Genomic DNA, 12,972 nt, shown 5'->3' with positions numbered 1-12,972 from the left:
AAGGTCAAGCGTAACCGCTACTAGCCAATAGGTGTCAGGAGAGCAGCGGGGGAACGCTTGGGAGTGTGCGCTTTCCTATTTTGTTTTTATCATAAGCGCTCTTACTTCATTAATCCATTTCAGGAGTTTATTGCTTCTGTCCATTTACATATCCATATTGTATACCATATTTGGAATTCGCTTTGTTAGTCATCTATTAGACTTACTCGTTGTATAGAGGTCTCTAAAATGACCACGAAATATGAAATGTACGATTCTCAAGAATCAGCAGGGACATTGTTTGGCATAGAAGTGCAAAATTGTACTGTTTCTTGATCTTTCTTGGTGTTTCTCTTTCTCCATCCTTCCAATTTCTGGGATGGGGTTAGAGGGAGTGGTGAAGGGGGGGGGGGGGGCGGAGGTGAAAAGTCTTGAGAACGAGGTTGAGTTTTCTCCAATCAAAGGTACTTGCATTTTTTAATTATAGTTATCTCGAGCTCGGATGCCACTCGCTCTGGCTTCTTGACGTTCTGTTGTGTTTATCACAAACAGGTTAGATTTGTGTTTTAGTAAGTTGAGTTGTGCTTTGGAAAAGTCATTTTAGTTTTGATAAATTAATAGTGTTTTTGCAAAACTGATTTGCATTCTAGTAAATTTTTTGTGTTTGACCCTTCTGAGAGGGTGGCAAAGGGTTTTTGCGTTACGCATGATGGCCCCAAAATTTGCAGGGTGACGAGTGATTGAACCCAAATTATCCGCGTGACGCGGGACCGGACATCGTAACGTGAAAATAGTAAAGGTGGCGTAGACGACTACTCAATTCGTACGCAAGCCTCTTAGAGCCACGGGTGGCCGCAAATTGAAACATGGCCAAACTAGCAAAGTTCGCACTCGCGAGATAACCAATGTGCCATATATGAGTTCAAACTACGAAAACACTGTCAAAACTACGACTACTGACTTATTAAACAACAAACTATGATGACTGTGACTCCCAGATGAACACCTCAGGTGTCGAATTGAAAAAATAAAAAATCTTCGTGAACAGCCTTCGAAGGTGAGGCAAACAACAAACTATTGATGAACTCAAATAGTAAATACGTAAGCTTAACTCTTGTATTAAATATCCTGATTCTTTAATTTCTCTTTTTCTGTGTTTGATACTTGTAAAGTACTATTTGATGTTGCAATACGAAGCCCGAGTAAACGCTCTCGGAGCGTCTAGTTTCAACAAGTAAGTCGTCTTTATTTCAATGTCTAGCAAAAAGCAACATGAAAGTCAAGTGATACGCTATTCATTCCAGGATAAAAAACGCTGGATGCAATATAATCTTTAATTATACATCCGTTATAGATTTAAATCTTACAGTATTAGCTTAGCGTACTCACTCCTTTTCATGTGACGTGTGATTGGTTAAAAAAATTTTTTTCCGTGATGCGTGATTTAGAAAAATTCAGCGTGATGTGTGATTGGAACTCCCCGTTTGCCACCTTCTTCTGAGCCACCAAAGTACGCTCTTCAACTGGAAACTTGCATAAAATAATTGAGGTTTAAGCGTTTTTTACATACAGTCGCTCTGAATAACCCTTGACTTAGTGCTCGTAAATAGTCAACAGACGTTTTCACCAAAACAATTCGAAATACGGCCAATTGAATTACTAATTATTTCAGGTCCGCCGAAATTGTATCTCGAAATTCAATCTCGAGCTCAGGGTCATTTAGGCTCCTTGTCAGCGGTATGCTCACCGAAAGGTAAATGTCAATTGGTTGTCAATGTCAATTTGACCATTCCGCTGACAAGGAGCCAAAATGACCCTGGGCTCGAGATTGCTCCAAGTGGTGAGGATTTCCTGCATGGTATCTCATGACCTCCAAAGGGTGTGACATACTACGCTAAGTTCATATCAGGGGGTTAAAAACTATTTCGCTTCTAACTGCTAAATAAGATCTCACCCGAGATTCAAATGGGATCGTTGACGATGTTAATCTCAGTGTTCCCGTCGCTTTCACCTCTTGTTTTATGTTGTTCAGTCGTTCTTGCAGTGGGCATTGCGTGCCTGATTCGTCACCATCTATTGCATCGGAGGGATGACGAAATTTTTTACACAACAACTGGAAAGCTTTCTCGTCGACTTGGTTCCTTTGAAGAATACTTCTTAGTGAGTGCCTCCGGAAGTAACATCGGCTATCTTAACACTGTGCTCCTGCTGGAATCGAGGATAAAACTTGATGTAGGGCATCTGAAGACGGCCCTGCTGATGTTGTCCGAACGATTCCCCTTATTGCGAATGCGTGTAACAGTTTGAACCAGCCATATTTGAAACCAGCCATATTTTGAAGAGATGGAAGACCCGCAAAGTTTGAAATTTCAAACAAGAATGGACGTAGATTCAGAAAACTGGATGAGTACGTTTGACGAACATATCAATTGTGCACCATTTCACACTGAGAAAGGGCCTTTGTGGCGTGTAACACTACTCAGGGAGACTACTGCACGCGAAGGTGAAGGAATTCTCTACAAAAATTCATTGTTGTTTACTTTCCATCATATTATTTGCGATGCCCGATCTGTGTTTGAATTTAAAAACAAACTGCTGCAATTCCTGGGCGCACTGTACAACGGGAAGGCTATGAAAGTTGAAACTCTTGCGTTTCGTCCAACACTCGAGCGCATGACATTGAATCTAACTGAACCAAATATCTTGGAAAGACTTCATATTCCGCTGTTCGTGTGGTGCAGTAAGCTAAGCGCTATGATTCGCAAACCCAAGATGGCAAATTTATATTTATTAAAGTTTCCTCCAAATGCTCGTGATTCACTGGCACGGACCACGCACGCAATACCTCGATGCTTAACTAAAGAACAAACAATGGCTTTAGTAAGTTTCTGTAAGGTCAATGGTTGTACAGTGCATGGCGCTATTACTGCAGCAACTCACTTAGCCATGAAACAAATCATTGACCTGGAGCAAACTGAACGAAAGCTCCCGTTATTGTTTGACAGTAATTATACTGCTGACATCCGAAAACAATGCAAGCCTCAAGTTGGAAGAGAAGAGTTTGGGCTGTATGCAAGTTTCGACACACTTCAAATAGAAGTTGCAGGAACAGAGGAGTTCTGGGATTTCTCTCGCACATGCAACGAAAAAATTCACCTTAAAATCAACTCAGGAGAGCACATAAATGTTTTGAAATTCATACAATGCGCGAACGTACAGTCAATATGGGAGTTATTTTGTACTGAAATCAGATATGGACAACGGAAAGAACTATTCGACTTGACAAACCTTGGAGTTCTGTCCATTGATCAAGAAATGAAATCTCCCCATAGATTTGCCGGTGCATATCTTGCTGTACAAAGGGCAAAGCTGCCTTCTGTCACTGGACATGAAATTTTTACAATAAATGATCATTTGTATTGGACAGTGGAATATTTTCCTGAAATCAGTTCAAGATCTCAAGCAGAAAACTTTGTTGACTTATCACTTGGTATCCTCATGGGGTATCCAGTCACCTCGCCACCAAGCAGACTCGCCACCAGCGAACTCGCCACCAAGGAACGATCTCGCCACCAACGTACTCGCCACCAAGCGAAGTCTTCTCGCCACCAACCACCAATAAAGAGATTAGTCGAGGACAGTCTGTACTCAAACTTTATAAACGTATGTTGTCGAAAGCACGTTCGAAACTGATAAGTTTGTTCGCTTGTCTGTACTCAAACTTTATAAACGTATGTTGTTGAAAGCACGTTCGAAACCGATAAGTTTGTTCGCTTGTCTTGTACTCAAACTTTATAAACGTATGTTGTCGAAAGCACGTTCATAATTTAAATACAGACAAGCGCACAAACGTATCGGCCGATTTGAATTGTGTTCGTTCGAACATCCTACTCTCCTCGACTACTTTATTCTAGTTTATCTCTTTATTGGTGGTTGGTGGCGAGAAGACTTCGCTTGGTGGCGAGATCGTTCCTTGGTGGCGAGTTTGCTGGTGGCGAGTCTGCTTGGTGGCGAGGTGACCGGTAACCCCTCATGGATGCCTGTATTTCTTAGATTACAGCACATGTAATCTTGAGCTGAATGTTCAGCCATCTTGACTGAATGTTGGCCAAGTTCTTTTTTTTTTTTTTTTGCATTTCTGTAGACTAAGACAGTCCAGGTCCATAAAAACACAACTTCATCACCAACATTGTGAAAAACTTACAAACTTTGTTGGTCCTCTTCACACTTTCTCTTGTTTAATGGGCAAGATGGTCCCTCCAGCCAATCAGAACACAGGATTCTTTTGATATTGCTTACAGGTGCTGCTTACTATATTTATTGAAATATTATTTTACTAAGTAATGTTAAGGTTAACATGTGCCTTTGGCAGCTGATGTTTGGTCAGCATCCACCTCTCTGACAAGGCTTTATACTGCAAGTGAAAAAGTTCATATATTTTCTGCCATCATTTTCCTTCCTTTAGCAGTTGTAAAACTCAACCTAACTGTTCTGGTGAATACTTGGTCATTAAAGTTAATGCAGTCTGTTGGGACAGCCGAACAAAACACTGCATGCTAGAATTTAAGTCTTAACTACTGGTAAGTTAGTTAGTTGTCGTTTAGCAGTTGCAGAATTCAGACAAAAAAAACAGTAAGTTTAATCGCTGTGTTTTCATTTTCCAATTTTGTAATAGTACATAGAATTTATCATTGAAACACTAACCTTTTTATCTTACTTAGGCCTTAAATGTTACAACGTTAATACACCAGATGACCTATCAAAAAAACCTTAAAACCCCACAGAATGTCATTTCAGTTCTGGGTGTTGATACATTCTGAGAATTGATTTTTTCATATTCTTGCATCAACAGAATTGCCTTTAAGGGGGAATGTGAAATCTTGTGATGAAAGTTAGGTGGTTCAAGAAAGACTTGGGGAACTTTTCCTAACGACAATGCTTAGCACCTTTTGGAGCAGACAGTCTCAGATTAGTTGTTATAAGGAGCAGGTTTATCAGGATCCTTTTTCAATCATCTTGTGGCTCAATTGCCTTTTTTCCTTTTAGTGCACTCAAAATGGCCAGCAATAAAAAAGTACATTTAACCTATCAGCATGCTAACCAATAAGTCACCTCATCACTATTAGAAACTCTTAAATTTAAAATCATTTAGTCAAAAAATTAAGGACTGATCAACATCCTTAGAAAGAAGAGCCAGAGTGCAGGTGAAGCAGGTATTTGGAAAACTGTTAGATCTCTTGTACCCTCTGGCATGTAGCACATGCATGTGATATGCTTACTTTCATTCTCAGTCCATTTAAATGGTGTCAGCTTTACATCAAGTTTGGATAGTATCAATGAAAATGCTGAAAACAAAGGAATGTTCTATGTATCTTAATAAACCAAACCAACAAGAGAGACACCTGTTAAAGAATACTTGCTTGCTTTTAAGGAAACCACAATTTTCAAGCATTCTGCCTCCCCTAAGAACACAGGTACAGATAAGGGTATCTGGAGAGAGCACAACTGCTCTAGCTAGCCAGTCAACTGAATTGTTCGTGTCAATTGTGGATGAAACAAGATTATCTACGGTCAAATTTATAAGTCTAGCAAATGGCAATCGCATTCTCTCGCATCTAAAACCAAAGAACTGAACACGAAGCACCATCTTATGTTAATGTGATTGACAATTGGTATATCATTAAATGGTTTTGGTTAACTTGAATAGTCAAGCTTTCTTTTTCTTCCAAGAAATAATTACTTTGTGACAAAAGCTATGTCTTCTACAATAATTAAGTTGTCTTCACATTGGGGGTGAATTGTCTAGAAATTGGGGGCTAATTGGCTGGAGGGCGAATTGTCTGACATTCCAGATTAGTAACAGTGAACTTCTACCTGACCATATATTGATTGAGGATAAGGAGGGGGAGGCCTGTTATGGATTACCCTGCATGCTGCATTAAGAGGAGTGCCTTCATCCTCAAAAACTGAATAACAGGAGCATTGGAGGATGGACTGAAACTTTATTACATTTGTATAAAAATTAACACTGTAAATCAACCTTTGTTCTTCCCACCAAGCCACAATGTCAGTCCCCCCTGTCAATTCCTTCACTTTCCCACCCCAAGCACATACCCAAGTACAAAATAATAGTTCTAACAAAAAAGCTCAGAAATGAGGTTCACTTTATCAGTCCAGTATCCTGAATTATGGACATTGTCATGTGTAGTATAAAAGAAAACAATTTTTAACTGTTTCACTCCCAAGATTTAATTATCAATTCTCATAACTATTTGCTCTAAATTTCTTTTAGAAGAATTTGGAGTTTAAAACAAAAAAGATCTCCCAGTTGAGATTTTGCTAACTTCTCCTTACCTATCTGCACAAAAATGTATTGATATTAAAAGAAGTTCATTTTTGGTCAGTCCTTGGAGTGTAGGGTTAAAGGGCCCAAATACTTCGTACTGAAACACATGCTGTAAGTAAATAGCTAATAGTAGATACTGAAAATACCAGTTATTTACACTGTAAAAAAAATTCAACATTATTTCTTATGTATTCCTTGTAAGCTGAATTTTTGACATTAGAATCACAAACAATTCATTAAATTCATTTAAAATGTAAAAATTAAATCTAGCAAACTCCATATAATTATTTTTAAGTATATATTATTTGTACACTTACAGACCACTTTAATAACAGGATTCTTTTTATCTCCTTTTACCCAATTTTTCAATAAACATTAATTGAATGGCTAGAAGACAATAGAACCTGCACTTCAATTGTTTCTAAGGGCAAACACATTTTTCCAGTATTATAAACTCATTGTACTGCCATACAGTTTAGCACAAGGCTTGTCTGTAAATCAGTTGAAAGCTGGAAATATATGACAATTTTATCACATCTCTCAGTTAGTATGAGCAACATGATTGGTCAATTTAGTAGGACATGTTATATCTCTCGGTTAGTATGAGCAACACGATTGGTCAATCTAGTGGGCCATGTTATACTTCTCAGTAAGAATGAGCAACATGATTGGTCAATTTAGCTGGCCATGTTTCACTGTACTGCCCACAAAAGTTTGTTTGAACTGAAATCTTCCTTACTCTGTTTCACCCCAGAGAAATAATAAATATCTTACCAACTTCTAAACCTTGTTTTCCAGGTGTGTGCTATGAGTTTCAGTACCTTGTTTCTCCTGCTCAGATTTAAGGCCTGCATGCTTACGCTTGGGCTTTAACTCAGAGCAGAAAAAAATTAGTCTGAAACACACATTGCTGACCTTGAACTTACTTAGCAAGATATATTAAATAGTTAAAAAAAATTAAAATGTATTGTATTACAATTCCAGCACTTTGATTTGTTTATAAGTAATGGTACCTCATCTCATTTACTGAAGCCCAAAAATATGGTCCTGGTGTGGAAAAAAGAAATAACCCTTTTACATTGTCTGCAGAAAAGTTTTGAGATATTTCCTTGAGTTAATGTCACAGGACTATTTAATTGCACTCTCTGTCCTTGGACAGAGATAAGTAGAGTCAATTCAGCGGTAGGTACCTTGTTGGCCAGCAACTCATTAACTTATGCTTACTCTTGGAAAAATAACTGTTAAAGATCACATTCACATTGTTAGTCATGTCAACCTTAATGTCACCAGCAACAGTCGTTTACCTATGTCAGAGACATTTAACTTTGGAGCCTGTTGTGTTGGTGCGGGATGACTTTGACTTGTTGTACTCATTACATTTGATAAACATGGGAGTCAGTCCATTCATATATCCAAAGGATTTGTCAGTAGAGGGGTTCTCTCACCACCATTGTTATTTTCGTGTCTGCAGTTCCTCTGACATATGGGACATGTCTCTTTGATTTCCATCCACTTCATTATACACCTGAACATTTCAAACAGCAAATGTGTGTGAACTATCAGAGTGGATAATGATTGTGAAACTTAAAACATGTATGACTATTGAAATGGTTACACTTTAAAGTACACTCAGGTAAAATTATAGAGGATCAGGAGTACTAATCTTCAACGACAATAAAAGAAGTTATGGACATGAGGGAAAAACTGAAATTGACTCACTTGTGATGGTAAGCATGGCCACATCTACAAATGCTTATTTCTTCTTTGTGTTGGAAATCATCCAAACAAATTGCACATGTCTAGTAACAAATAAATCTACTGTAAGAAATTCTGGAGAAAATGTAAAACCTGCATCTACAACCAAAGGACCAGGGAAATTTAATTGTAACAAGGAAATTTATCAGATCATCAAGGCACAGCAAGAAAAGAAGGCTACTTTGAATGTACATGATGCACTGTACTTACATATTAAGTATTAATTAATACATCAATAAACTTATTAATCAACTTATTTTAACTACTTAATTTAACTATTTTAACTAATTAACTTATTTTTAACTAGTTATAATTTGTCTTGAGTATACCCCTGTAGCCCTTTGCCACATTTCCCCATAATACAGACACCAGCTGGCAAATATGTTAATTTATAGACTTACATCACTTTTCAATGAAACTTTCTTCAACCATTTCTTCCTGTAATTTCCCTTTGAATCAAAATATAAAAAAATCCAAGTGGTGAAAACAAAATCTATGAATTCCCTCGAAAATATGAGAACTGTTGATAAGTATCTGCAGCAAAATCTTGTTCATTTTTTCTACAGTTATCAAATTTCGAGAAGGCGCCATATGGAAAAGAATAAAATTGATAGACAGTATTAACTCTACAGCTACTTAGAATACAAGAAAGTGATTTCTCTTTTTCTGCTAGGATTTATGACTCATGCACTCTACTCCTGGGCCATAAATCTCTGCAGAAAAAAATTGTTCCATCACTAACAGTACAGATGAGACTCAGTTTGTGAGAGGTATACTCTTAATGTACATTCTGGCATGAGACACCACGCAACTTATATACTTAATATATAAAGACTGATCTTTCAAATATCTCAATTAAAACCTAACAGACTGTAACTTACCCGCCTCAAACCATCATATCTGATTCTTCTGGGAGATTCTACATCAATATCATAGTCATCCCTCATTGTCCTTTAAAAAAAAAAAAAAGAATGATCATTTTCATATGACATATCACTCACTACCACATACTACCTCTACAGGAGAATGTTCCTTAAATCTTGCAATGCAGATTCCTTTAACCTCTACCACTAGAGCAGTTTTCAAATTAGTATCAAAGGCATTCTGGGATGGCTTTGGTTTTGCTTTACTTCACTGAAGGACTGGTGCAGAAAACAGGCTCTACTAAGTCAATGGACCAATCATAATCTAAAACCTATTGTGCCCTTGTCACTGCTATTTGCTGCCGTTGAGACAGTTTGTTTCAGTGTTCACTTTAAGTTCTCATTGGCTCCTTGTATTTTTTTCCTTTCCTTTGATTGGCCATTGTGAATACTTTAGTTTTGGTTTTAAAACAAACAGTCTTCATGTGCTCCATAACCATAAACACTTGTACCAATGGGCTCTGTGAAGAGTTGTCTATTTCAAGGTCTACTCAAGGAAAAGAGATGGGGATGCTAATTCAAAACTCACTTACAGGCAAAATGCAAGTCCTTATAATAATAATAATGATGATGATGATGATGATGATGATGATGATGATGATGATAACTATATTTAATCAGGAGAACACTGATGAGTTAGGAAAGCTTATTACAAAAGTGTGCATGAATAACTAAACTAGAAAATAAATCTATATAATTTAATATATACAATAATCAATATAGGGATTATTAAGCCATTAAAATTGCATTAAATCAAAAGAGTGTAATAATAACAATAATAATTCATGCACATGAGGTGCAGTTACAAATTGGATCATCTAGTTTCAATTTCTTTACCTTGCTTCTGAACTATTGCCCAGTTTCACTGAATAAGTATGTACAGAATGAATCTCTTTAGTTACCAATGAAACTAACAATACACAGGGTTTATTGACTGAAATCTGAATAGCTTTCTAAACCAAATGTACAGGTATATCAACATTTGAATAAAGCCTAATAACCCTTTCACTCCTAAGATCTGATTGTCAATTCTCCCATCTGGCTGCTGCACATTTCCTCCCAAATTAGGTACAAATTTGGTGTTTGATGGAGATAACAACTTCTACTTGATAAGTTTGAATATTCTCATGACCTGTTTGCTGTATAATGTTTAGATATTATAGGGAGAAGTTACATATTAATCACTTTTGGGAGTTAAAGGTTTAATTCAATTCGTAAGGTAATACATGTAGTTCCATTTTAGCTATTCTTAGGAAAATTTTCTTTCTCCTGCTCATAAAGTCTTGAAAATTATCCCCTTACTCACTGTCCCATTTAAAAAAAGGAAAAAAGTTTGCAAAGAAAAAAAATACCCCTGCAAGAATAAATCTGGAAAAATGTACTTCCTTAACCTTTTCACTCCTGAAAGTGATTTACATGTAACTTCTCCCAATAATATCCATACATTACCCTACAAAAAGGTTATGAGAATACTCAAACTAATCACTCACTCCCAAGCACAAGTTATCTTGATCTAACAACAAATTCTCGGGATGACTTTAAAAGGAAATGTGTAGCACCTGGTGAGGAGAATTAACAATCAGATCTTGGGAGTGAAAGGGAGTGTGCAAGGGGGGTAGAGGTTAGTTTACATGTAATTTTGCAGTTGGGAGAGCCCTGTCCAATAAGAAAAGTTTCTTGTTGTCAAAGATTTGCCTACAAATATTAAACTATGTAACCATTACTTACCTCAAAAGATAACAACAGAATGCAAAACAGACCCCAAGAATAAGGAAGCCAATGAATAAAATGGGTAGAAAGAACAAATCATTCAGGGTCAAATTGTGGTCAGTCATGATCTGCAGTGGATTAACATCAGCAGTTTTACCCTGAAATAACACAAACACAAGTCTGGGAAGACTAAAACTACTCAACAGGTGTCAGTCAGTACAGCTAACTGGCTCAGGACCAGTTTCTTACAAGTTTATCCAGTTAATGCTCTTGAAAATCTGTTTTTTGTTTTCTATGTTCAGCTGAAAGACTGAGATATCACATCTGGTTTCTTCAACATATCAGACACAATGTGTCAGTTTTTAGAAAAATGTGGCTATCCTGTTTCTGGCATTTAAGTAAATGTCACAAAAGGAAAAAACAGATTGAATTCCATTCACCCTCACATTTCAACATCTCAATCATTTGTTAAATCAACCATTCTAAAAAACTTTAAATAACTTCAAAAAGATTTCCAGACTGGCACTACATAACATGGGCAACTCTATGGCCAGAAGATCAATACTAACTACTGATCAACTGGAACTTTCAAATGCATGCAGGCATGATGCAAAACTTGTCCTTTCATTCAGAATGTTGAGAAAATATCTGAACCCAAACAATCTGTTAAGATTACTGATCACTTCATGTGTACCTCCATCAATGTCATCTATTGCATAATTAGCACTTATTGCAAAAAAAAATATACATCATTGAAACAGGAAGACGATTTTGTGATCAATTCCTTGCACCCTTGCGACACAGAAAGGAATGGCAAGGGTGCATCCAAAATTCAAATCCAGGAAACAAATTATATTGTGTTAGGTTTTTAAAATAAGACCTCTAATTGTATTCTTTTGATTTAGATTTTGCCGAATGGTTTAAGGCCCACTCTGATGCCACCAGATCGTTTGAGTACCACGCAAAATACTCATTTACCACATTCATGCCACATTTCAGTCAATCCCTTTTTTTATGCCTCACCAAAAAGTAATTTATCAACCTCAAAGCCTATAGTTACAACAATCAAACTGAAGACTACAAAAATGGAATAACACCTCACATATGACGAATCAAACTTTAGATATTTTAACTCAATACACTGTTGATACTGATTCGAACACGAAAACACCGCAAAATGGAGACAAGACATTGTGTGGTGTTATCACTGATTCTCATTAGTGTATTTTTACTTGTACTGTTTCAAGGCGTGGTGCAAGTCTTCATATCAAGATTTCAGTAATGCATGTATTAAGTAACATCATTCTTTTCAATCGATTACCATTCTCGTGAATTTATTTGAGTGAAGATCTAGATTGTTTAAACCAGTTGCTATACCGATGAACTTTCTTTTTTTAACCTTCTTTTCTATAATTTGTAGCACAAAACGAGATACTGCTTCATTTATTGGAAATATCGATTTAAAGGTCCAAATATAACCTCCAATATAGAGCTATATATAAACATGAGATGCAGTACACAGCACAAAATTTGCGTACTACGTAATTTAGAAATCGTATTTCGTTCGCCTAAGTTTTGCACCTTTCTTGTGGTCAGATTAGATTATCCTGTCTCTTATGAACACCCTATTTCTAAACACCAAAAGATCTAACTACGATTTGAAGCTTGAATACCACAAGAGGCTGCAAGTAGTTTTGCTTACAGTTTCAATACCCATGGGATTAATTGTTGCTGTTTGCATCAAAACATTGTGTGATGCTACATTCAAAGCATTTCTACACCTCTATACAACAGAATAACCAAAAAACCAGCTTTAACTGAGTCACATAGAATTTAAGGGGAAGAATGGAGTATCACTTACTTGGTTTAGCCATACTGAGTAGAGAAATGACTCACACTGCTTCACTTCTTCCTCCAAATTCGAAAGAACAACGTTTTGTATTCCTTCCCGACGTTCAAAGGGATCTAACGAGAATCTAATGACAATCACGGGAGGCAGGGGAGGGACGGGGAAACTTTTGTACTCGTCGAACTGAGGGATGAATATTGAGTGATAGCGTCGTAACGATATTTTTGATTGTAAATATTTTGAACAGGAGCTGATTTTTTATATGATATGCTTTTTCTCCTTTAGCATCTAGAAGAAATATTATTTTCCTCTACCGTGATACATCATTAAAAAAAAAATGTGATGTGAAAGGTTAATGTAGGGCGGTTGTAAATTTATTATTAATTTATAACGAATTTGCACTTTTTTTT

At 36.7% G+C, this 12,972-nt stretch overlaps 2 protein-coding genes across 2 annotated transcripts; one reads left to right on the top strand and one right to left on the bottom strand.

Moving 5' to 3' along the window:
- The first annotated feature begins 1,891 nt into the window (after positions 1 to 1,891).
- LOC136281005 (uncharacterized) lies at positions 1,892 to 4,128 on the top strand. The gene is made up of 2 exons (XM_066167164.1): positions 1,892 to 3,556; positions 4,124 to 4,128. The coding sequence occupies exons 1-2, from the start codon at positions 2,323 to 2,325 to the stop codon at positions 4,126 to 4,128; spliced, it is 1,239 nt and encodes a 412-aa protein (XP_066023261.1). The 5' UTR covers positions 1,892 to 2,322.
- A 1,839-nt stretch (positions 4,129 to 5,967) lies between these two features.
- Positions 5,968 to 12,668, bottom strand: LOC131795007 (RING finger protein 122). Its single transcript, XM_059112569.2, has 6 exons — positions 12,575 to 12,668; positions 10,732 to 10,871; positions 8,962 to 9,031; positions 8,482 to 8,529; positions 8,045 to 8,124; positions 5,968 to 7,850 (listed from the first exon to the last, which is right to left on the bottom strand). The coding sequence occupies exons 2-6, from the start codon at positions 10,836 to 10,838 to the stop codon at positions 7,730 to 7,732; spliced, it is 426 nt and encodes a 141-aa protein (XP_058968552.1). The 5' UTR covers positions 10,839 to 10,871; positions 12,575 to 12,668; the 3' UTR covers positions 5,968 to 7,729.
- Between the last annotated feature and the right edge of the window lie 304 nt (positions 12,669 to 12,972).

The sequence above is a fragment of the Pocillopora verrucosa genome, chromosome 1 (genome assembly GCF_036669915.1).
Source record: "Pocillopora verrucosa isolate sample1 chromosome 1, ASM3666991v2, whole genome shotgun sequence".
NCBI classification, from domain to species: Eukaryota; Metazoa; Cnidaria; class Anthozoa; order Scleractinia; family Pocilloporidae; genus Pocillopora; species Pocillopora verrucosa.
The sequence above is the reverse complement of the archived record's forward strand: the minus strand, read 5'-3'. Positions and strand labels throughout refer to the sequence as shown.

Bases quoted from the DNA above. Each gene is read 5' to 3' on its own strand.
- LOC136281005 (XM_066167164.1), top strand. From the start codon at position 2,323: ATGGAAGACCCGCAAAGTTTGAAATTTCAAACAAGAATGGACGTAGAT.
- LOC131795007 (XM_059112569.2), bottom strand. From the start codon at position 10,838: ATGACTGACCACAATTTGACCCTGAATGATTTGTTCTTTCTACCCATT. The intron at 9,032-10,731 runs GTAAGTAATGGT...TTTTTTTTAAAG, and splicing joins TTCTGTTGTTATCTTTTGAG to GACAATGAGGGATGACTATG. The intron at 8,125-8,481 runs GTAAGTCTATAA...ATTTGTTACTAG, and splicing joins AAGTTTCATTGAAAAGTGAT to ACATGTGCAATTTGTTTGGA.